The sequence below is a fragment of the Camarhynchus parvulus genome, chromosome 1 (genome assembly GCF_901933205.1).
Source record: "Camarhynchus parvulus chromosome 1, STF_HiC, whole genome shotgun sequence".
NCBI classification, from domain to species: Eukaryota; Metazoa; Chordata; class Aves; order Passeriformes; family Thraupidae; genus Camarhynchus; species Camarhynchus parvulus.
This window is the reverse complement of record NC_044571.1, coordinates 73,898,024-73,921,662: the sequence shown is the minus strand read 5'-3', so window position 1 is coordinate 73,921,662 and position 23,639 is coordinate 73,898,024. Positions and strand designations below refer to the sequence as shown.

Here is a 23,639-nt window from a genome sequence, read left to right as displayed (position 1 = left end):
TACCCTTTTAAAAAACACACCCAAACAATTAAATCTCTGTGAGCTTTGAAAAAAACTGCATTAAATCATGACAGCTTTTCAGAGCCATTACCGTGTCTCCCATGAGTTCTGCTTTCACAATCCTAGCTCCCAGTCTGTTCATCTCCTCTTCACTAAGGACCTGGGGCAGCACATCCTTTGATGATCTGTAAAACAGCAGCTGCACTAAAGCCACAGAAAAACAGTGCAGTATTCACCTGTGTAATTCAGTATGATAAACCTACTGTACTTGTACATATGTGTCTACTGGCAAAATAATTGAAAACAATGTATTATAAAAATGTATTTACAGACTTAAGTTGCTCTGAAACCAAAGACCTAGAATCAAATTTTTATGAGGTTTGTTTCCTTTAACTTTTGGGAACAACTGAAATGAAAAGCACTATCTGTGAACATTCTCCCAGCATGAAAAAACAGTCAATAGTCAGTAGCAGGTATAAGCAGGAAAAAAAAAAGGGAAAGAGAAACAGAAAGAGTTATTTTAACCTAATCTAATTCTTCTTTCTGGCTTTGGCCAAGCTTTTACTTCTCAGCTTCTGCAAAATCACCCATTTCTGAGTTATTATGTTTGTCAAATGGCCTTCCACCTCTTGAAGATTACTTATTTTCCCATATTTGTCTGCTCACAGTACAATCTTTGCATCTGAATATTTTACGGATGATACAGAAGAGATGCCATGGAAAATTAACTGGTACCTTTTAAAAATATGAAGTCCCTCTAGAGAAGCCACAGCTGGTAATAAAGAGTATTGTACCTTAATGTTGGTATTAAAAACTCAGCATACAACTTTTTATTTTTATTTTTATACGACTTATTATTTTTATTATATTTATTAAATACAGATTCAAAAAAATACTGCAAAGAAGCATCAAGGAAGTTTTGCTGTTTGTTCTCTCTTCCTTGAAGCATCAAGGAAGTTTGATGTTTGTTCTCTGACCCTAGGAAAGACTAAAACCAAATAACTCTAAAAGTAAAATACCTAACACAAAAGATACATAAGAATACAGTCATGATAGTGGTTCCCGCTATTAGAGACAGAACTCACTAATTGATATGGCTAAACCCTGTAGGAGTTGAAGAAGGGGAAATCTTTGAAGATGGTGTCCTCTTTAAGCACCAGATCTCTCCAGTCCTGAGAAAATTACTAGAGTTGCTTTTCTTCATCTTCAAGATGTCCAATCCAAACCCCCAAAATTCAGCAGAATTTACTTTAATTTTACAACAAACAAAACATGCAAAGTTTAAGTTCCCACTGCTCCTTAAGCTGTATCCTTCAAAGCAAGGCAGACTACTTCAGAAAAGGGAACAAAAGGTGTTTATTAATTCATATGTGCTTTTTTTTTTAATGGTGCTAGTGCTTGAATCACTGTCTGAACTTTCTGAGACTTGAGACATTGCTTTGATTTGCTTTTTATCTTGTCTCAAATTAAACTCTGAAGCAGTCACATTATTAAGTGTGACTTCCAGTAAACACTAGCTCATGGACTTTTCTCTGGGGAGATCCCTTGGACATCCAATCAGCACTTTTAATTAACCTGTGTCATAACTGTCCAAAACACTTTGATTTATAGGCTGAAGAGACTTCCTCTGTGCTTTAGAAAAGATAAAATTTAAAAGCCATACTTTCAGCATGAAAGATGAGGAACTGAACCAGCAACACCTATTAATTCAAGGCTTCACCTCAAAGATTTACTTTTTGTGACTGACAATATTACCAAAAGAGTACATGGATTAAAAGTCTTGAAACTTTAAGAAGAAAAAGAAAGCAGCAGCTTATAAATTACTCTCAACAGGTATCTGCTGCACAAATCCAAACCTGAAACATTCCAAAAGCCAGAACTTTCAACAAAATACAATACCAAAAAAAAACAACTTCTGACTGCTAGAAACAGGAAGACAGGTTATTTACTATTTCAAAACACACAGAGTCTCAGGAGTTAAGAAGTCATCTTAGAAGAACTTGGAAATAAGTTATGTCAATAAGCAGAGGCTATATGGTTTTGCAGGCCTAAGTAATCCCCAGTTTACTAATGAGTCAGCTTAGTAATTGCATTGGCTAAGAAATATAATTAAAATATCAAAGAAGATGGACAATTGAGTTTAACAGCACCAGAACGGAAAACACATGCAAAAGAAAATATCAGCTGAACAGTTTCTACATCTAGCTCTCTTCTGTGAGGAGAAGAACTATCTTTTTTATCATAATAATTGAATTCTTTGAACTTGAGCAAGTAAACCACTTCCGCACACAATCTCATTTCCCAAAATTTGTAGCTTTGTCCAGTTATAATTACCATTGCACTTAGTAAATGCGGCAGTTAGAAAAGGTACTGTTTTTGTACCTGCAACTAAAAAAAGTGAATCACCATTCTTTCACACAAAAAAAAAACCAAAAAAAAAAAAGGACTGAAAAGAGTAGCTGCTTGTTCAAAGAAAACAATACTGAGGTAATGTTCTTCTTGGTCTGGCTGGATGGGATGGAATTTATTTTTTCCACAGCGATGTGGTGGTGAATTTTCCTCCACATAGTGCCTAGCCCTCCCCTTCCCAGGCCATCCTGCAATCCCAGGAATTTCCATTATGCTTTGGCCTTTGAGGACCAATGAAGTATCCCTTGACTGCAGCAGGAACTCTTGCCAGGCTAAGGCGGGAGAACTCCTGGTGCCTGCCACAGTGGGGAACAAACGCAGAAACACTCAGTCAGCCCCTGACAGCCTCTGATCATTACTCACCTGAACCACAGCCTGAGCAGAACTGTACCATTGCTACTGGAACTTTCAAAATTCCAGTGACTGTGCCAGACTGTGGCCAGGATGTAAATTTACTGATGACTGCAGCCCAGCACGCTGAGACCCACCAACAGCAGAGCTGTGTGAGGCCCCCTGAGCTCTCCTAGCCCACAGAGGGCTGTGCCAGCATTGCACTGAGTGGAACACCTCTCAGAACTCACCAACTCCCCAGTTTGCAAAGACTAGAGCACCATCATAGAAAGCTGAAACCCTCCACTCCTTGAGGCTCAACTCCTGCTTGTTGATAAACTCCAATACATCTGAAGTATTTCACTGAACTCAAAAGGAACTCTTAATAGGCATCTTTTATATATTCACATATGTATTTTTTTATACATTTAAACACTTCTATCCCTATGTATCTCTTTTTATCCATGTGCATGCACATGTGAATTATTGGGACAATCTGAAAGAAAAGATTCATAGTAACAACCACACTAGGCAGATCACTGGAAGAACCAGCAAGCTGCTCATACTGGAGAACAGGAAGCCATGAGCAGAGCAAAAGGTCAGTTCTCTACAAATTGTCTGACCACCTCTCCTTACTACTCTCCATTGTCTTTCACAAAAGCAAATCATGGAAAACCAAATTCCTGCTGCCTATTGTGTTTCTTTTCCCAGTCCTATTAATGCTTCCCCTTCACCACAGAAAACACACTTTCTATTAAACACCTTCTACTTTTTTTCATATGCTACTACTTTAGCATATGAGCTCATCTCACAAGTGGCAAACCTATCCCTGCTGTATTAATTATTTCAGGTTTTAGTCAGCATTTTCTACCATTTCAAGGTTGTATTTTATAAATTCAATGACTATTAAGACATTTTGGAGGTTTTTCTGCCTAAGAGGCCAATTTTACCACAGTGTGAACTAACATTAGAAAGAAGCAGAAAATAACCTAGCATTAGCAATTCTCAAATGTGCTGAGGAGACAGATTAGGTAGGGGATATTCACTACTTCTGCTGAACATACTTCTTCTAGCTGCCCTTAGCTGGAGGCTAAGACCCCTCCTCAAAACTAAAGAGATCTGATATAATCAGTGTTCATAATGTCAAAAAGGAGACAGAGCCTTCGTTATATTTTGTCATGAAAAATACAGCAAATAAAAACCAAGTAAAGATGTTTATAAAATACCTAGAGGATGATGTTTTACTGTCAGATAAAATTTGTTTCTTCTCAGGGGTATCACTTGTGTGTTCCTGTCGCAACTTCTCTTTTTCATCACTTGGAGTTCTTTTCCAACTCTTGCCATCAATTTGTCCCCTAGTACCTGATGATTTTTGATCAGATTTTAATTTCTCATTGCTATCTTCTGTGTGTGTTTTGGTCCATAGTGCAGTATCCTCACCAGGTTTCTGGAAACGGCTGCTTAAAGAGCTATGAGCTGAGTCCTCCTTGGAAGAGAACTGCTTTAACTTGGAGTCTCTGGATGCACTGTAAGATGTTAAATCATCTTCAGAGGGTTTCAAAAATTTGTGTTTCAAGTTGCTTAGAGATGAATTCCTCTCCTGATTTTGTTTTTCACTGGAGTATTTTTCTGCTTTGGAGCTGTAGCCCCTTGATACTGAGTCCAAGCTACTGCGTCCACATTCCCGGTCTGCCCTTGACGCATCTCTTCTGTAACCCCTGTCTTCCTGTGCCCAGCCCTTGCCATACTTTTCCCTGGAATAGCCCCCAGACGTGCGTCTGTCTCTATCATCTTCATCTCGTGTCACCTTTTCAATATGGTGTTCTTTCTTGTCTTTCTTCTCTTTCTCACTTTCTGAATAGTCAGTCTTCTTCCATCCTCCACTTCTATGATAATTTTCCTTTTTGGATGCAGCTTTTTCAGCTTCTTCTAATCGTGACTGAAATACCTCCACTGACTAAAAGAAAAACCAAAAAAGTCATACCACTTTTAAGGCAATGGGATATTGTGTAAGTATTTCAAATTTGCTATAAGATCCCATATATTAAAAACATTTAACAAGAAAAATATATAAAAGGCTGGGTAGCTCTAACCCCTTTATCACCTGAGAGAAGCTTCAGGGGCAGTTTTTTCTTGCTTCTTTTCACATGTTTTACTTTATACATTAAGTACTTGTGCCTTCATATGAAAGTAATCTTTTGCAAGCATCTATTAATATGAAGAAAATTTAACTGAAGATCCTTACCCCATATCTCTCAGCTACAATTTCATCAAAATTTCGCTTCTCTCTCTCAGCCTGCTCCTTCATCCTTTGGTATGATTTTCGCAGCCAACTTAATCCAGCATCTTCTACCACTGTAACTAAAGTAGGAAACAATGAGAGGTTGTAGTTTAACATCTCAAGTAATTATTCCTATTTCACCTTATTCTGTATGTGACATTAAAGCACATTCACATTCACATTAGGTGACATTCACCTAAACTTATTGTAAAAATTGAAGGAGTGCAGAAGAAAAACAGAATTCATATATAGATACAATTACATATTTTCATAAGTTAATGCTGGTTATACCTCAGCAATACCACTCATTTAATTTAAGCTTCTCCAGTTTATCACAAGCAGTTTCCAATACAGGAGTGACATATGAGAAGCTGTAGAGTTTCTTTATGACATTAAAGAACCTTCCTGTCACTCCCACATCCCGCGTCATTCTTGGGCATACCCCTTAAACACAAAGCGAATTCCCTTTCTCAGAAATTGACTGAGTAACCCACTGCTTCCCATGTGAGAAGCTAGCAGTGGTCTTGACATTCTGAACACACATTCACTGATGCCTGCCAACTCTTACAGATCTCTGATCTCTGTGACTCCTAAAAGTGGGCATGAAGCTAATGGTTTCTGGGGCAGAAACCTAGAAGTTTCTGTCCCAGAAACCATTAGCTTCATGCTAATGATTCACAGTGAAAGGCTCTCAAAAAGCAGACCCCACTCTTCTTTGTTGACAGAATATAAGGATCATTCTCAGCACATAATAAATGTTTCATGACATTGTGAAAAAGGCTATTGTTACTGTGTTTGCTGGAAATGAGCAGGATAACCCTGGGGTAAAGAAAAAAGTGAAAAGACTACAGAAATACTATTTTTCACCAACTGCATCTGTAATGTTCTTCATTTTGACGTGACTCAGACTTCTGTGGGTGAATACTTTAAAACTGTAATTTGTGCAATGGAATGAAAGGAACCAAATGAGTTGACAACAATTTATCTTGTCTTGGTTAAATCATGCTTTTCTTTAATTAGTTCAAAATGGAGAATTTTGTAAGGATATTGAAGGTCAAACCACTCAAGATTTCGTAAGGATATTCGAAGTCAAACCACTCAAGATTAAAACCCAGTAAAGAGAAATTCTGCCAAACACATACACTATGATACTAACCCAATATCCACTATGGAATTTTCATCCAAATTTTACTTTATTACCTACATTATTAATAATATATATATTATTCATAATCCTGTTACACAAACATTAGGAGTCATTTGTTAGCAACACAGAGTCCAGAAATTGGAGACAGAAACTTAAGATTTTTACTAAAAGTTGTTCTTAACCTTTCTTAACTGAAGCCTCTTCATCCTTCTCTGGTGGCAAACCTGTACCACCATCTTTCCAATAGGGATTGAGTTCTCTCTCAGACAGCACGGCCTGAAACAGAAATAATTTAAATGTTTGCATAGCATATGGTTTGTATTTTATAGAAGATCTATACATTTTGAGAGACTTGTATGTGAAGTCACACAATTCACCACCATCACCACTTTCATGGCCTAAGCATCTGTTGTACACATTGTTTTGTGTACCAAAGAAAAAGCACTCAGGCACAGAAAACACAGGAGTATAAACCTACGTGGACAGCAAGTAGTTGGGTGGGAGAGTCTATAAAACCATTCTTTTCTAAGATTAAAGACTACATATAAATTGTCATTAACCATATAATATATGCTGACATTCTGGTGATTTAAGGTCCTCCTGAAATAATGTTCAGGAAAAAAATTGTAGACAAAAAATTTTTTTAAATATTAATCCCTTGTCCAAAGACAATAACCAAGGTACTGCATACTACACAAAAACAGTGACCTAGGTCAGCCTGGTTCCCAAGGACAACACAACTAACTGGAAAACCTAATGGCAAGAAAGAGCCTGCTGTGAGATGTGAGGACAAAGAAATATCAGCTAGTGATCCATCACTATGCTTTCAGATCAGACTACGTAGCATGTAACAATGTAAATGAACAAATGAAGGAGCCATCAACTGTATGTAAAAAACGTTAATTCAATGACAGCAACCCTTTCTCCAGCCAGACCCGCAGTCACCCATGTGTTCACCAACATCTGAGACATGAAAGGCACAACAACTGCTCAGAGCTCTTTCTTTAGGAGAAAACCAGCCTCTGTACCCTTCACTTAAATACAGTAACTTAAATAAGCTTTTACCATGCTACACAATGGTGCTCCTTTCACACATCATGGAGAAGGCAAGACCAACAGTCTGTCATTGTTATTAACAGAACTTAGTACTAACAAAAGTAACTTTCTCCTTACCTAGAAGTTAAAAGGCTTTTCTCCACAATGATGTATGAAGCCTTCCATCCAAACAGACCAATTTAATTAAGATCATTATCACATCAGGCATTAGTTTTAATAACAATAAAGACTTACATATTTGAACCAATTCATTACTTTATTCATCACACAAAATTTAGTAAAAGGCAGAAAAAAATTAAGATATTAATTCCTCCTACCTGCTCAAGTTCTTGAGCTTTCTGCCGTTCCAATACTTTTTCTTTGTGTCTTTCACCTTTGACAGCTGCTACTGACGTTGTTTTCAATGACATGAAGTTTAAATTCATCCATTCTTCTCTCTTTAAAATAAACACAAAGAATCAGTGCTCATAATTCCAACAAAAACATGGCTTATGTGCCAAACCAAAGCAGTGCAACTACTGACAAATGTTGTTGACAATAAACAGTATAGGTTCTACAAACACATATTAAATACTTCAATGAAAAGCAAGTATGATTTTAAGAACTCTAATCTTCAAATTTTTTAATATTTAAAGAAATTTCATGTCTCCCTGTAATATGAAATACAAATTTACAATATATTTAAGACATTAGTAAACATGCATATTTTTAGACAGCTAATCTTTAGAATAAACAAATACTGTACATCTCATTTAGCTACCTCTAATCTCATGATCTCTTACATCTCTTCTAGCGTATACAAAATCTGCAATCGGTATCTGAGCATAGTTCACATCTCAGATATCCAGGCACTAACTGCACCCTCAAACTTAACAGTTATACATCTAAATTCTGTGAACTGTACCCATGATAACAGCTAGAAAACTGCATTTACAGAACCTAAGCCATATCAAAGAGATTCGAAAAATGAGGACAAGACTAAAGAAAAGCAGCATATTAAAAGCCTAGATATATCCACTACCTTTATACAGGTAAAAATCTGAAGCCTCAAAAGCAAGCAGTGACATACACATTGTAAGCAATTACTCTATAAAGGCAAGTATTTCAGGCAATTCTGTAATTCTAGTATAGCAACCAAAATGACCAGATTACATCTATTTTGAAACATGTCCTTGCAGAAGAATCTTCCTATCTTCAAGAGAGTTCAAGACTCAGTTGTCAATCTGAACAGCTGCCATATGTCACTTTGTCTCTTATTTTAAAATTATGTTAGACAACATGCCAGAGAATTTCAGAGGTGAAACACAACAGTCCATTTCTCAGATCTCTTTTGAGAAAGAGAAGGAACTGAAAAATTATCTATCTCCAAAGTGATTCCATAATATCTATGTCCACATCAGCAAGCAATGTGCATCAATAAATGTGGATGCGCACAGGATCTCTGGTGGTCATCTGGTCCAAACACCCACTAAAGCAGGGTCATCTAGGGCCAGCTGCCAATTTATTAAATTGCAGAACAGCCACCAAAATTGGGAATTGTGAAGAAAAAAGTAATATGTCTACTTAAGACCTTTAAGATGATGTCTTCAAGAAAATCAAACTACTAAGAGCCTCAAGACTTGATAGGAGCTGGTGCTGGGCAACATTAAGAGTAGTGCCTTATTAAATACTCAGAACTATTAGGTAGAGAAGTCTTCTAATCAATGAAAAGTAGCATGTGTTTGTAGAACCAGCTAAACAAAGACATTTGTCTGTAAAACAGGTTTTGCTCAACACTCTGCAAAAGAGCTCCCAAGAAACCTAAGCATGTTTCACAAGCTGAATTTATCTCCAGAGTAGCTGTGAGTCTGCCCACCTGCAGGGAAGATTCTTTCGCAGCATCTGGCTGCTTGTTGACCTTCCAAGCCTCTTCTGTGTCATCTGACTGTGACACATTTGACTCAACCCATTCAACTGAAGAATCCTAAAAAAAAAGTTTAATGTAAAGAATAAAAACAATACCTTAGCACACTACTTGATAACATGCAATACTTAGCAATTATATTGATAATCAAAATGAATGCTGATTAGCATTACTAATATAATACTAATATTTAAAAATACTGATAATAAAACCAGAACATTAATATTCCCATAGGAGATTGCTCCATCGTGATCAAAACATTTCACTTCATAAGCACATCACAGCATGCAACACAACCTCATACTGGCAGCTTATTTGCGTAACTCTACTAAAAGTAAAACAGTCAGAATAAAAACAAAATCAAAACCAACTGGGTTTATCACATAACAAAAACAAAATTATAAAAAATCTAAATTAATTACTAAGTATGTTTCACATTTAAAAAGTTAGAGCAGTTACACAGCACAATATAAATCATGGTACATGCTATTGCCTGCTATTTTGTATCCAGCTTCCTACACTTGCATTTGCAAACAACATACTGAGATTTTTCACTTGAATCCAATAGGACTGCATTGAACAGAGTTTGTTTGCTATTCACATGAACCTGTCTTAGGAGTAAAAGAGTTTGGATGGAAGTTACAGCCAGGACTGCATTGCATCCTAGGAGTCCCTGTTGTGATCTGAAGGGTTTGGTGACTCCCATGGAGAATGTGGGACATTAGTGCCTTTGGTTACTTCCCACACTGATAATATAGTTTATCTCTGGTATTAACCCCTGAAAAATAAGTCTCATTATAATGGACGTTCCTTCACTCCATAAAAGCAACTCTGAAAATTACAACTAACAGTGCCGCCTGACTTGCACCAAAAATGCTGGGAAGATGTTTTCCACAATGTGGCCAGAAGGCAGCACCCAGATTTCAAATGCAGTCTCTGCACTGTTTTTCCAGAGTGCCCTTCCATGTGAAGGCATGTCCTTACAGATTCAGATGCACAAGTCCTTCAGACCCATGTACAACTCCCATGCTGTTGGGAGTGTCCATGGTTGAACATCTGTGGAAAAAGGCGCTTAAATTCAAAGTCAATTATTTCCAATTCTAGACACATCTTTCATCATATACCATTCACTACAGGGTATCTATGATATTTTTTCTTCTCTATATCAGAATGAGGATTTTGTTTTTCATTTTCTCTCTGCTGAAAAACTATAAATCCTTTAGTTCCTAATGAGTGAATTTAATACCATAAAATTCACAAGCACTCACATAACAGCCTATTTTAAATTGATTAAATACTAAGTACATGAAAACGATAAAATTTTGTTGCAATTTTTCCCAACAGAAAATGATAAGAATGAGCCTTAATTTTACTAACCATGCATACCCACAGGGACTAAAATATTTCAAGTTTTAAGACTGTAATTTGAACTATTTTAGAATTTTTTACTTACAGAAGAACTATCAAGTAAGTCATCCTTCTTTTCAGATTTCTGTTTCTTACTTTTCTTCTTCTCCTTCTTAGCTTTTTTGGAATGTTTATCCTTTTTCTTTTTTTTCTGCACAGAATGTTCCTACAAGTAAATGCTTGTAAATGAGATCCAGTAAACCAAATCATCCATATACAAAAAAAACAATCAAAAGCTACTTACCAAACCTCACTGAAAAAAGATGAAATACACATAAATACCTTTTATTTTTACTACCCTCTCTCTCTTCTATGGGGGAAGGACTGGAGTGTTAGGGGCAGGGAGGGCATACTTCACATCTATGATCAATTTTTCTTCCCCTTCTCAGTATCTTTTTTATTGGAACTAAGGCACTGCAACTAAACAAATAATACCTACTACACTACATTTAATTTGGTCAAACCTATTTCTTCAGGTATCACTACATTATCAATACACATATTTGCATTGTTGAAATATCTGCCCATTAAAAGGATGTGATATTTACAGGCTCCATTAAGGCTTCTCCTGTGAATGAACACAATTGAGACTGCCATGAAGCCTTGAATCCTCCAGACTTCTCACCATGGGACTATTGTTGTCTGGTATCACTTCCTCTTCTGCTTTTGGTAGAAATTAAAGCTGGAATTGAATGACAGAATTTTTTCCTCCTGGCGAATAAAAGATAATGTCTACCTTTAAAAGATAATGTCTACCTTTAAAAAAGCTAATATCAAAGCATAAAGAAATCATAAATTGGGATGTATTTAAAGATCGCCTTAAAGCCCACCAAGTCTTCTGTTCATACAAACATTCTGTAAAGGCAATAACCCAATTTAATTATTTACTATTTCACCTTTTCCAGTGGTGCCACACGTTCATTCACATCAGCAGGCATCCATGTATCTTCCCCTTGCAGACCCTTTAGCAGCTTGCAACTCTCCTTCTTCTCAGAACTAATTCTGGCCTAAGAGAAGAAAAAGAATCAGGTGGAGCTCAGTAGCATTTCCACAGACAATGTTAAGAACTGCATTTCAGGCATTTCTGGCATTTCAGGATTCAGAATGTTCCTCCCTTTGTAGTTACAGAGATAAAACTAGAAATACTTTTACTACTTCTTCTGAAAAAATAACCATCACTGCAAACAGTTCCAATTCCTAAAAAAGAATTTTTATAAGCCACATCAATAAAAACAATTATTTTTTCAGCCTCTGAAGTTCACTATGTTATGTTCAGCATAAACATGACTTTCAGAACAAGTTTACTTAAGTATAACTTGTCTTCAGTAAATTCTTTATCCCATATATCACATGCCATATATCATCCTACCCTGATTAAACAGGAGGAAAGTTATTTTATATTATTACAGCCCTAATTTTGTGTTAGATAAGTCTTGCAAATTTCAACACACTTTTGGGTTTTTATTTATTTGATGACTTTCTTTTAAAATAACTAAAAACAAAAACTAAAGGTAGAGTTTGAAATTCTTATCCTAAAACATGAACTTTTACCAGAAAGTGTTGTCAAACATAAGCCAAGAGAACACATACAAGTTTAAGAAAGACCAATATTAAAAACAAACAAATAAAAAAGTCTCAGAAGACTGGACAACAGCTGAGGTCTTTCCTCCTGGCCAGCTATTAGTTCTCCAGATCCAAGCCTGGGCGCTGCACAAGACAGTAACCACCCTACCACAGGGCAGTTTCTCTTTTTTGATATTGACGAAAATCTGCAGCTTTCGTCCTAGCAGAAAACAATGTTTGCAGGAAGATGACAAATACACTATAAGGGTTCAAAAGAACAGAAATACATACTAAAAAAATAAGATTAAAAGGAGATTTTTTTTAAAGTGTTAACTCACAAGAAAGGATTGCTGTTGTGTTTTTAAAAGTGGCACAACACAATGAACTCAAAAAAAAAAAGCCCACTTCATATCTGTGCCCAAAGAAAGCACCCTTTTAAACTTTTCACTGCCTACTTTCTTAGCAGTTTATCCATGTGATAAACTTTCTAATGCACTTAAATGCAAGCAAAGCAAGGCTGCTACCCAGACTCCTTGATTTTAAACAAAGGAATATTGTAAAACAAACAAAAAATAGTATAAATCAGCTTGAAAAAAGAGGTCAAGACTGAGACTTCCATCTCTAGAATGAAGCTGACAGTCTACAAAGGTGAATGCTACCTCTTCAAAAGGCAGGCATAAAGAAAGAGTTAGAAACACATTCAGACATCTGTTCCAACATCAAATTATTTTCTAGTTTACAGGTAAACAAAGTAAGAAAAGAATGAGCAGGACTACAATGCAGTGAGAGTGAAATAGCTGTTAAGTACAACATAGCATCACTAAAACCACCCAGGAATCCAAAAAATGGAGGTGTGTTTCCTGCAACTTCTCCATCATACAGAGAGGTAACCCTGGCCACCCTACGACATCTGGGACAACACCCTTGAAAATTCATGCAGAAATGTATCAGACTGATACATTCACTTCTAGTCTATGCAGACAATGATGGCTCTTTTGTCTTAAAAATATGGTCATCTGACTCAAAAAAAGTAACTAAATATGCCACATTTTTGGACAAGTGAAGGATAATAACCTCAGCTTCACAACTCACAAAATGTCTACAAGCCACAGACTCCAAACTTAAGCTTATAACTGGACAGAGATGAAACAGTGCAGATAAAGGGAACCTAAATATAGTTCTAGATGGAAAAAAAAAAAAAAAAAAAAAAAAAAAAAAAAAAAACAAACAAACAAACAAAAAAAAAACCCTGACTCCAAGCTTGTTCACTCCACAAGCTACACAAAACAAGTTGCCAATATGTAGATTGGGAAAAAAAAGGCAGGCTTTTCCTGCATATTCCATTTCACTTTTGGTTGAGAAAGAACTGCAGCTGGAGTCAGCTCCCTTCCACCCTTTTTGCAGTTCTCCAGCCCATAAATCTATAAATGCCACAAATAAAGGCCACTCAAGATCAGCTTGTCAACATTTCTTCATCGTAGATGTTCTCTGCCTGTCATGGAAGATTTAGCCTCTTACCATTTCCCATAATAACAAGTATATTTTAAATAACATTACTATTTTCTTCATTCTGCCAAAGTTACAAATAAAATGAGGTAATGTTATCAGTAAGGCACAAACTGAGCTTTTATACTTTTTATTAGATCTAAAAATAAACAGAATAAATGAAGGCAAGTATTTAAGTAATTGAGATACATCATTCTAATGAAAGAGGTGGATCATCATTTTGGCTGAAGTACACAAATACTCATTTAGAACACAGATTGACTAGAAATCAGACTACAGATTGCTGTCTCCTGAATACTAAACTAAACAGGATTGAGCAAGATGAATGGGTAGTGGCAGATTGACCATCAGGCTGTTAAAAAGAGAAAGACAGAAACAAAAGCATCAGATGGAAGTCTGTGTCTCCTAGACAAGGATACAAAATATAGAAGATTCTTAACAATATATCTATGCAAGATCAAATAAAAAGAAAGAAAAAAAGGAGAAAAATGAAAAATATAAGAACACTGCCTAGACATCTAAAACTACGCAAGAAGTTATAATTTCACCTAAATTATCATTTTATCATTTAAGACTAGAAAATTAGCAGCAATACCCTCTAAATCCTTCTGTCTCTAAAATCTAGCTCCCTCAAATTATAATACTCCATTTTTATTGTTCATGATACTTTCCCCTCGCACACACACAATTACTTCAAGTGCAGAAGTGAGTCGGAAAATCTGCCTACACTGCTTTATAAGCTTCAAAACTTACCTTCATATTCTATTTTTCTTCTCAAAAGCTGCAGGGCTTACTAGCATATCATAAAATGTAAAAAAGAAAGACAAACTAATTAATTGTCCTGTCAGATTTACTATTCTATCTATGAGGACCAACTCTAATAGTTTCACATCTGTCAACCCAGAGGAGTCCAAGCATTTAATTCACATTAAGGTTCATTAATACTTACAATACCACAGGAATATCCAATAATTTATACTTTCCCCCTTTACAAACGAGGTACATTTTAGGTCACCAAAGCAATATTTTTCGGTTTTTTCTCCATAAATAGTGGATGACACATTTTCTGAAATACCTCTGTTTCAAAAGTAATGCTTTAATTATGCAAATGCCTGTGCATGTACACATGAACATATTACAAGAAACAACCTGTCAAAGAAGCATCATGCTACACCATATACTTCTGCAACACCCTAACAAAATTGCTCATGGTCTCCTTTGCAACAAAAAAGGTGAAGTCTAAGGCAAGGCATTCTGCAAGGTCTGTTGTTACAGTGCTATAAAAACAGTAATTATTCTGCAGCACTAGGTCAGCAATGCGTGCCATGGTTGAAGAGAGACAAATTTTACAGACTTTACCACAAGTAGGCAAAAGGGGTTTGAATTTCACAGATCCATCTGAATGTGGGAGGAAACCAAGTTCAAGGAAAGTGCTCTCTGGTTTCCATCAAGTGGGTCATTAAGGCCAGCCTGCCCAGTAGCTGATCTACTAAATGAATAAAACTTGCTCCAAAGCAGCCTGTAACACACTGCAGATGCAAAACCCAAAAGCTATAAAAATTACATCATGCCACAGCAGGAAGAAGCAGAAGAGATCACAGACAGTGCCAACAGCCAAGCTATAGGTCACACAACAAATGCAGCTTGTTACACAGCAGTCCCTCAAGGATGTCCGGAAGGGACGGAGGGATGAGGTAAAAATTCCCTCCCCAGCTCACAGAAACCCTGACCAACACTCCTTCCTGACCCCAACTCTATTTACTGTTCCAGCTCTCATGAAGTCCAGGGAAAGTTTTCCATACCATTACAAAAACCTTGCAATTTTCCACCTATAACTGTGGTCAGCCTCTAGTTCTTTAAATTATAATCCCCATGTCTCAATAGTCAACTTCTTCATCCAAAAGAAGAAAGACTCCCTTTTCCTCCACAAGCAACCAGAAGAAAATCTACAGCAGATCAGATCATTACAGTATGACAAAAACATTCAATAGCGAGAGCACCAGCTAAGCTGCTGTCCTGGCCACCTGCCACTGAAGGGCAGGGCTCCATCCCACACCTCTCCTCTCTGCACTGCCCCTCACATGTTCACACCACTTTACCCACCCAGGCCTGTTCCTGCACTCCAGTCTCAGGCAAAGTCACTTCCAGGAACACCCTGACACAAAATAAATCCCACCAAAAGGATGGTGCAGCTTCCTGCAGAACACGCTTACACGTTGCCACTCTAGCAAGGTCATCAAGGCTCAAGGAACAAAGGGGCAAAGTGCACTTAGGGGAAAAAAAGTGTGAAAAAAACTTCTTTTCAGCAACAGCTTTCTGTTAAGAAAGTTCAAAAAATCTAACATCTAGCTAGTCCTTCAGACACCAAGATAAGACATTCAAAGTACCTACAATGAGCTTCTCTTTCTAATTTCAGGAGCATCTCCCATGCTATCATACAAACTGCCCCACTATTTTAACTGTTTTGATAATCAAGTATCCGAAAGGTTGCTATGCCATGTGTTACCACCCCATTACTTTCCATTACCCCAAAGCTCAGGGACAGAGAGCCAAGGTTACCTGAGTGCTTAGCTCCAGGGAACTTGAACATACCCTTCTTTGCAGCTCTGATGCTTTTATACCAACTCTCTGTCTGAATAACACACTCATTTTGGTGAATGCTTAGATTATTTTTCGAGTCTCAATATTCCAATTATTGCTACATCCACGAAGATTTCCCAAGGAGGACAACAGTGGAAACACAAGAAAGAGCTTAGCTTCCAGCCCAGCTTGGGAATTTGCAACTGATTTCAGAGAGCTGCCTATATCACCACCTCTTCCAGACACAGCTTTGCCAACTGGAAATATCACCACTCTTGTCATTTTCACCTGCCAAAAGGCACAGAAGAAAGGTCACTGAAGTGACTATCACTTCAATCATTTAAGCTTCTTGTGACCAATAATCAAAAGTCAGATGTGATTTAAAGAGCAGGCTACAAAAGATGACAGCCTTCAGTCAGAAACATGTGGGAGGCAGCAGAGGTTTTGCTGGTACACCGGCAGACACAACAGATAACTAGAAGCTCTTACTGCTAGGAAACCATAAATAGGTATTTCTTGTTAATGTGATATCTGTCTTCATCATCAACCTTCAAAAATGACCTGTCTGTTCAAAGATGCTGCTTGCAAAAATGCATAGAGGTGCTCTGACAAAAATCCAAAAATCTTTTGTGAAAAAGCAGTATTCATTTCTCAGTACCATTACTCTTCTAATACCACATACTGAAGTGCTGAAGTGCTTATTTTCTTTGGCAGATAGAGCTGGAGATTTAACACTTCATGAAGATTTAAAAGGGAAAGAACAAAAAGGAGGTGCTTACAATTACAGCACAGAAGCAACTATAACCCCTAACCGAGACATGTTTTGCTCCTAATTTCTGCGTAAGGAGAGATTTCTGTAATTTTCCACTGAAAACTGCAATGTAAAATACTGCCAAGCACTCCATCACCTCAGCAAATACTGATCACTGCAAAAAGCCAACTTTTCCTTCCAATAGGAGGAAATATCTGATCATACTTCACCAGCAAAACCTGCTGATTTCACAGCTTCTTTAGAGATCTGATACTGTGAACTCAGGGATACTGTTATGCACTGTTTGTTGTTTGCTTTTCTTTTAAGTCGTATTTCCAAAGAAAATAAAACAAAAAATGTAAACCAAAAAATTAAAGGGAGAAGTCTAATCAAAAGCATCAAATAATATGTTTCCAAAAATAATGGCTTGCAAATATCAAATCAATTTTTTCAGAAATATATTTATAATTTTGATTTTTTTTTTCAAAAATATAAATAAGTAAAACTAAACATGCAATTTCTTGTTTGTGCAATGAACTTGTTTTATGGTATCAATTTATTTTCATTGTTTCAGTAATATACATTATTTGACCAAGGTCTTATTTATCTATACTCAACCTCCACTCTGTCAGTAATCCTTAAAAATTAAAAAGCAGGATTTTCTGCACAAGGAATGGCCAAATCACATCACCCTCAGAGGCCAAAGAGTGAAAGACTCAAAGTCCATGGAAAAAACTCCAAGTAACAGGGGAGCAACCCTAAAATACAAAAATAATATATGAAACAACAGATGCAAGAATAATCCAAAATTTGAAGTTTTGATAAGAAGTGTTCATGTCTAGGAAAAATACACATCTCTGCAATTACCACAACAAACAATCAGATTATTTTCTTGCTGTAAACTTGTAAACCAAAATAGCAGTGTCATGAACTACCACGCTCATAAAAACAAGATGCTATTTCTGAAGCTTTCTAATTATTTGCATGCCAACACTTAATTATTTGATTACTGATCATTATCATAAACACTATCAGCCACTGGGTTTTATCAGTGCAGTTTGGAAGACAGACTACACAAATAAAAGAATACACTTCCAAGCTATAAAGAGAAATCTTGATCAACGAATTGTGCGGCATTTTGGTTCATAGAAACAAGTGCAAGCTCAATATTTCATAACAAAAAGCTCCTTAAGGTGAGTTGGCTGAACATCTCATCTTTCCAGAAACAGATCTACTAAAGTACAGTTATTGCTGCAAATTTCTCAGATTACCAGAAGCAAAGACTATACAGCTTTCCAACTGTCTTTCCCAAAGTAAAAGGATTCCAAGATTACAATCACCAAGTAACTGTCTTGACAGCAATAGCCAGCTGTGATAAATTCCTGATAATCTCTTGCTGCTTTTCTAAGCAAGACAAACAAAACACATTGAGAAAAAGTGTCACAATAGTTTTCTCCCAGTTTTGTTCATAGAATCATAGAATATCCTGAGTTGGAAGGAACCCACATGGATAATCAATGTCCAACTCCTGCCCCTGCAAAGGACACCCCAAGAGTCACACCATGAGCTTGAGAGCTTCTTGAACGCTTCCTGAACTCTGCCAGGCTGGTGCTGTGACCTCTTCCCTGGGGAGCCTCATCCAGGGCCCAAACACCCTCTGGGTGAAGAATCTTTTCAAAATATCCAACCTAAACCTCCCCTGACTCAACTTCAGGCCATTCCCTCAGGTCACCACAGAGCAGAGATCAGTGCCTGCCCCTCCTCTTCCCCTCACAAGGAAGCTGCAGACTACCACGATGAGGTCTCCTCTGAGTCTCCTCTGCACTGAACCAGCCAAGTGAGCTCAGCCAGTCCTCGTATGTCTGCAACCTCTAAGCCTTTCACTGTATTTGCTGCCCTCCTTTGGACACTCTCCCATAGTTCAATGCCTTTTTTATATGGTGGCACCCACAACTGTCCCCAGCACTGGAGGTGAGGCTGCCCCAGCGCAGAGCAGAGCAGAGCAGGACAATCCCCTCCCTCAACAGCCACTGAAGCAGGCAGTCCAGCCATAATCAAAGTAAAGCAGAGAAAGTCAATACACTTGGGACATCAATCTATTCTCACACAGGTAGCAACAAGTCCATTTCTGAAAAGCAGACAGCAGAGTATTGACATGGCAACTATGACATCCTCACACTTTCACATTATAAAATGCTAAATTGACTTTTCACAGAAATAAAAGAGTATCTACAGAGGAAGTCTTAAAAATATTGGGCTTTTACATAGCTATATTAGGTTATTTGGTCCATAAATGGGAAGAAGAGACATGAAATGAGTTTTAAAAAAGAAAACTTTCATTCCTAAATTTCCCTATCAGCCAAATAAGTAATAAAGGAATCTCTACAGCTTCCTTTGGCCCACATGGACTTGTATAGGATAAAACGCCTATGATACACTTCTGCTAACATGTTCTAAAACTCTGGTATAGAAAAGGGGGGGGGGGGGAACTCCCAAACTTCAATATCTCCTCTCCTTACATCAACTTTTTGTTCTTACTGCAAGGAAAAGAAACAGTTCAAGGACATTCATAAGATGATGAACACAGCAATTCCACAAGCAACAGCAAAGAAAACCATTTGATCATTAATTTATATTTCAGTATTACCCCAATGCACCCAAGAGAATCTTTGAAAATCAAAGAATCTGACTTCACTTTAGGTTGCTTGGAAGAGAAAACATAACAATGTGAAAATATAACACAGACTCTATACTGTGACTTTCAGTAAGAAGGTGAAAAGTCATATCAGGAAGGTTTCTCATCAGCCATACAGGGACCAAGCATCTCTAATGGCTTACTTCTGTAGAAAACAACGTCACTGTCTCCAGATCCATTCCTACGCTCCACGAAAAATGGACTTGAAGAATCATAGTGGCTAATATTTCACAAATTATACTCCATTCTGTTTCCCTGTACTGGATTTCTCGGTGCTCTGACATTCTCAGAACTGAGACTCTAAGCTAGTATCCCAACTAAAAAATGTCCAGCAATGCCCAGGGAAGCTGAAGTGTATACAGGCTTAAGTTCAAAGTGAGCCATCTCCAAAATATTTCTGCATCCTCCAGCAATTTGAGGCTCAACAACTTTTCAATCTACAGCTTCCAACATATACTTTGCATTTTAGGCTGTTCTTGTCTGGATGAAGTGCAGTGCCAGTATTTGCAACATGCTATACAAGAGACTCTAGAATTTCTCTGTGCATCATCTGAAAGTTCACTTGTTTGCTTTAAGCTGGCTATCTGCAAAACCTTAATACAACCTAGTTCTTAACCTGAAAGAACCAGCAGATAGCACTTTCTATTCCCTTCTCCATACCATTTAAAAATTTGACACAACTATCTTTCCTTATCTCAAAACCTCTAGAGTCCTTGGCCAGTCTGCACCATGATCATCTCTGCACCTTTCTTCCCACCTTCTCCAAGGTTGTTTGGTTCTTCTTGAGATGCTGGGACCAGGGCTGCATAAGCTATTTGATATTACATGGAAATGGGTAACATGTCTGTGCAACCACTTCTTTTCTTCTTCATTCATCTCACAGTGGTTCTAACACTTGATCAGCTTCTGTCTAAGCAATGATGCAGCATCTTTATACAGCTATTTATTTCCATTTCTGAGTTTTGAATGGTAAAAGCCAACGCTGAGCCCACTGCTGTACAAAAAAAATCAGTTTCCCTTACTCAGAAAATCAGGGTTGTACGCTGGGTTTTCTTTTGTATCATACAAATATTGCAGATGCATTTTAAAGATGTTCAAGTAGGAGTAATTTGTATTCATGGCATTTTAAAAATATGCTGAACAATACAATGATGGTCTGTTTCTTGCTCAAGTCAAAGAAAATTACAGAATTCAACAAAGATCCTACATGCATACCTTTTAATCCACTACAGCTTAGCAATAAGAAAAAATATCAGATTTTGTTTCATTCTAAAAACTCCAAACCACTTTCTCTAATATTCTTCAGCAAGGCTGATGAGCAGAATCTAAACCTACAGGAATATATTAACACTGAGACTTAGGACCTATGAAGCTACAGTATCATCAAAGAACTCTTTGAGATATATCCTAACAGCATAGCCCGGGTGCTGAAGTGCAGCAACTCTTTGAGACATATCCTAACAGCGGAGTCAGAAGTGCAGCCCCCCTGCTCAAGATACCAAACTTTGTAGCAACTACAGGAACTGTGCTAAAGACAACCTGTGCCCCAGGAAAAAGGCTGTGAACTGGTGCTGTCCCTCTGCACAGCAGAGAGACCTCAGGGGCCAGCCAGGAGAGCAGGCACCCAGAGACACTGCAGGAGCCAAGGACTCAGCAGCAGGAGCCCAGACTATGGCACACTTACACTGCAAGGGTATAAAAGCTCAGGGATTCAGTTGTTCAGGGTCCCTCCTTGGAGGCACTGAGCGCAAGGTGGCTTTGTGTTTTGCACCATGATTAAATTGTTGTAAGGATTCAGATGTCTCTGACTCTTCCATGGAAAACCTGGGGTACAGCTGGTAAGGGAAACTTGTCTGAGTGTGAGTGTTGTGTATAGGCAATCAAGCAGAGCACACATTGGCTCACACTGGAGCTGCTCTCCACAAAGGGCTTCAGTGGGAGTGACAGCCTCAGGTGGTGGGAGTGCATCCTGGGTGGAAGACTGTGCTTCCTGAATGGTCAGCCAGGAGAGTTTCCTCAACCCCATCACTGGAGTTTTTCAAGACATGACCGAATAGAGGACTAAATAATCTCACCTAGACTCCCTTTCTCACAAGGGGTTGCACCAAGTGATCTTTCAAGGTCTTTCCAGCCAGGGCTGTTCTAGGATTCTAAGCCAGTGGCACTGGCCCAGGCAGCTTGCTGTACAAGTGGCACCAGCTGAGAAGGAAAGGTAAAGTAGGACAATAGTGCCCCACATAAGCTTTCCTTGCTGTTAAGTGTATTTTCTGAACATCCAAGAGGTTGAGCTGAGCAAAGGAGCAATCTTAAACATACAGCAGTTCAGGTAAAGCAACAGACATCTTAAAAACATCAACAAACTTCTGCAGGGTAGTGTGATTCACTATTACTAAGTTAAAGAAATTTCCCTCCAACTGCTTGTCAAAAGGCGGGAAATCACTGAAGGCAACTTTTATTGTCAAAAAATGGTTCCATAACTGTACAAACAAGATGTCCACATGATATATTCATACATATACATAAAATCCTCTGTCTTTCTCCTTTGCTTTGAGAAAACGCATCACTGTTGTGTAAGCATCAGCCTATCCCGACCATTTTCCCACTACTTTTTTTCTTGCGCTATCTTTGCCCAGGAAGATTTGGCTGCTGCTTACCCTGGCCTTCCTTCTGTCAAAAGCCCATAATCACAACCTCATTCTCTTTCCATACTCTGTCTTTCTCTTACACTTCTCTAGTTATCCCCCCTTAAACCCCAAAACAAGCCGTGTCACTTACGTGGTGTGCCATTTGTGACTTCAGCATTCACTCTACCTACAAGTTACAACACAAATCACCACAAATACCAAAAACAGGCAGGTTTGGAACAAAATGCATCAAGATTATCACGGGTCTCCAAGTCACAGCAGCTCTACCAAAGCACCTGTGAGTGGGAGCCTCCTAATTCTTCTCTTACAGTACAGCAACATATCACCAGGCATCACCATGATCCTATAAAATCAGGCTCCCACTTCTTTACACATGCACACAACTTCAAGTTGTTACCATTCCATGACCAGAAAGCTACAATGGAGGGATACAGGCTCTTTAGGAAAGACAGGCCATAAGACAAGGAGGAGTTGCCTTTTATGTCTCATTTAAGGAAAGGCTGAGAGCTGCGCCTGTTCAGCCTAAGGAAGGCCGGGGAGTGAGGGTGGTGTCATCTTATCAATGTATAAAAAAATCTGAAGAGAGAATGTAAAGACTCCGGCTCTTTCCAAAAGTGTAAGCACAGAAATACATAATAAGTGAAACACCGAGAGGATCAATACCACAAGCGGTAAAATCAGGTGGCTCTCACGCAGAAATTCCAGACTGCGTGTTGCCACTGTGGGTGCCGCAGCCCAGCTCCCCCGGGCACAGGAGGGGCTCTCTCTCCCCTCGGCGTCCCCGCCTCCGCCTGCCGCGGCAGCTTCAGGAGCGCACCGACCCCGCAGAGCACCCAGCACCAAGCCCGGGGAACGGGGGGGGGTGCTGAGCAGCCCCGGGGCAAGGCTGGGCCGGGCCGGCCACCCCACCTGTGCCAGCAGCGCCTCCCGCACCCGCTGCTCCCGGCTCCGCTCGCCCTCCGGCCCGGACGCCATCCGCACAGCCCGCCGGAAACCGCGCAGCGGCCGTACGGCAGCCGCGCCGCGACACTGTCGTGAACGGCGTCCCCGGGAATGGTTGGGGGGGGCGGCTCCTCCCGTCGGGGCACGGCGGGGACAGCAGGGACGGCTGGGGACGTGGGACACGGGGGCACGACGGGGACAGCTGGGCGGTTGGGGCACGGCGGGGCACAGGGGGCACGGCGGGGACCTCCCCAGAGCCGGGTTCTGGTGCCGACTCGGTCTCTCAGCCCCTCTGTTCTCGTCTGCGTCCGTCGCGATGCGCTCGGCTCATGACAGGGTTATAGCATCATGGAATATCCTGAGTTGGAAGGGACACACAGGGATCATCAATGTCCAGCTCCTGCACGGGCCCATCCCCAAGAAT

The 23,639-nt window shown here is 38.9% G+C and overlaps 1 protein-coding gene across 2 annotated transcripts in view; it reads right to left on the bottom strand.

Moving 5' to 3' along the window:
- CWF19L2 (CWF19 like cell cycle control factor 2) overlaps positions 1-23,274 on the bottom strand; it is a 59,395-nt gene extending 36,121 nt beyond the window's left edge. For both annotated transcript variants that reach the window (XM_030949029.1, XM_030949039.1), the window contains exons 1-9: positions 23,183-23,274; positions 11,430-11,540; positions 10,580-10,699; positions 9,079-9,186; positions 7,541-7,660; positions 6,350-6,443; positions 4,985-5,100; positions 3,966-4,696; positions 92-185 (exon numbers count right to left, since the gene is read on the bottom strand). In XM_030949029.1, coding sequence (XP_030804889.1) covers positions 92-185; positions 3,966-4,696; positions 4,985-5,100; positions 6,350-6,443; positions 7,541-7,660; positions 9,079-9,186; positions 10,580-10,699; positions 11,430-11,540; positions 23,183-23,248 — 1,560 coding nt within the window. In that variant the 5' untranslated portion in view covers positions 23,249-23,274. The remainder of the gene's footprint in view (positions 1-91; positions 186-3,965; positions 4,697-4,984; positions 5,101-6,349; positions 6,444-7,540; positions 7,661-9,078; positions 9,187-10,579; positions 10,700-11,429; positions 11,541-23,182) is intronic.
- Positions 23,275-23,639: the final 365 nt, after the last annotated feature.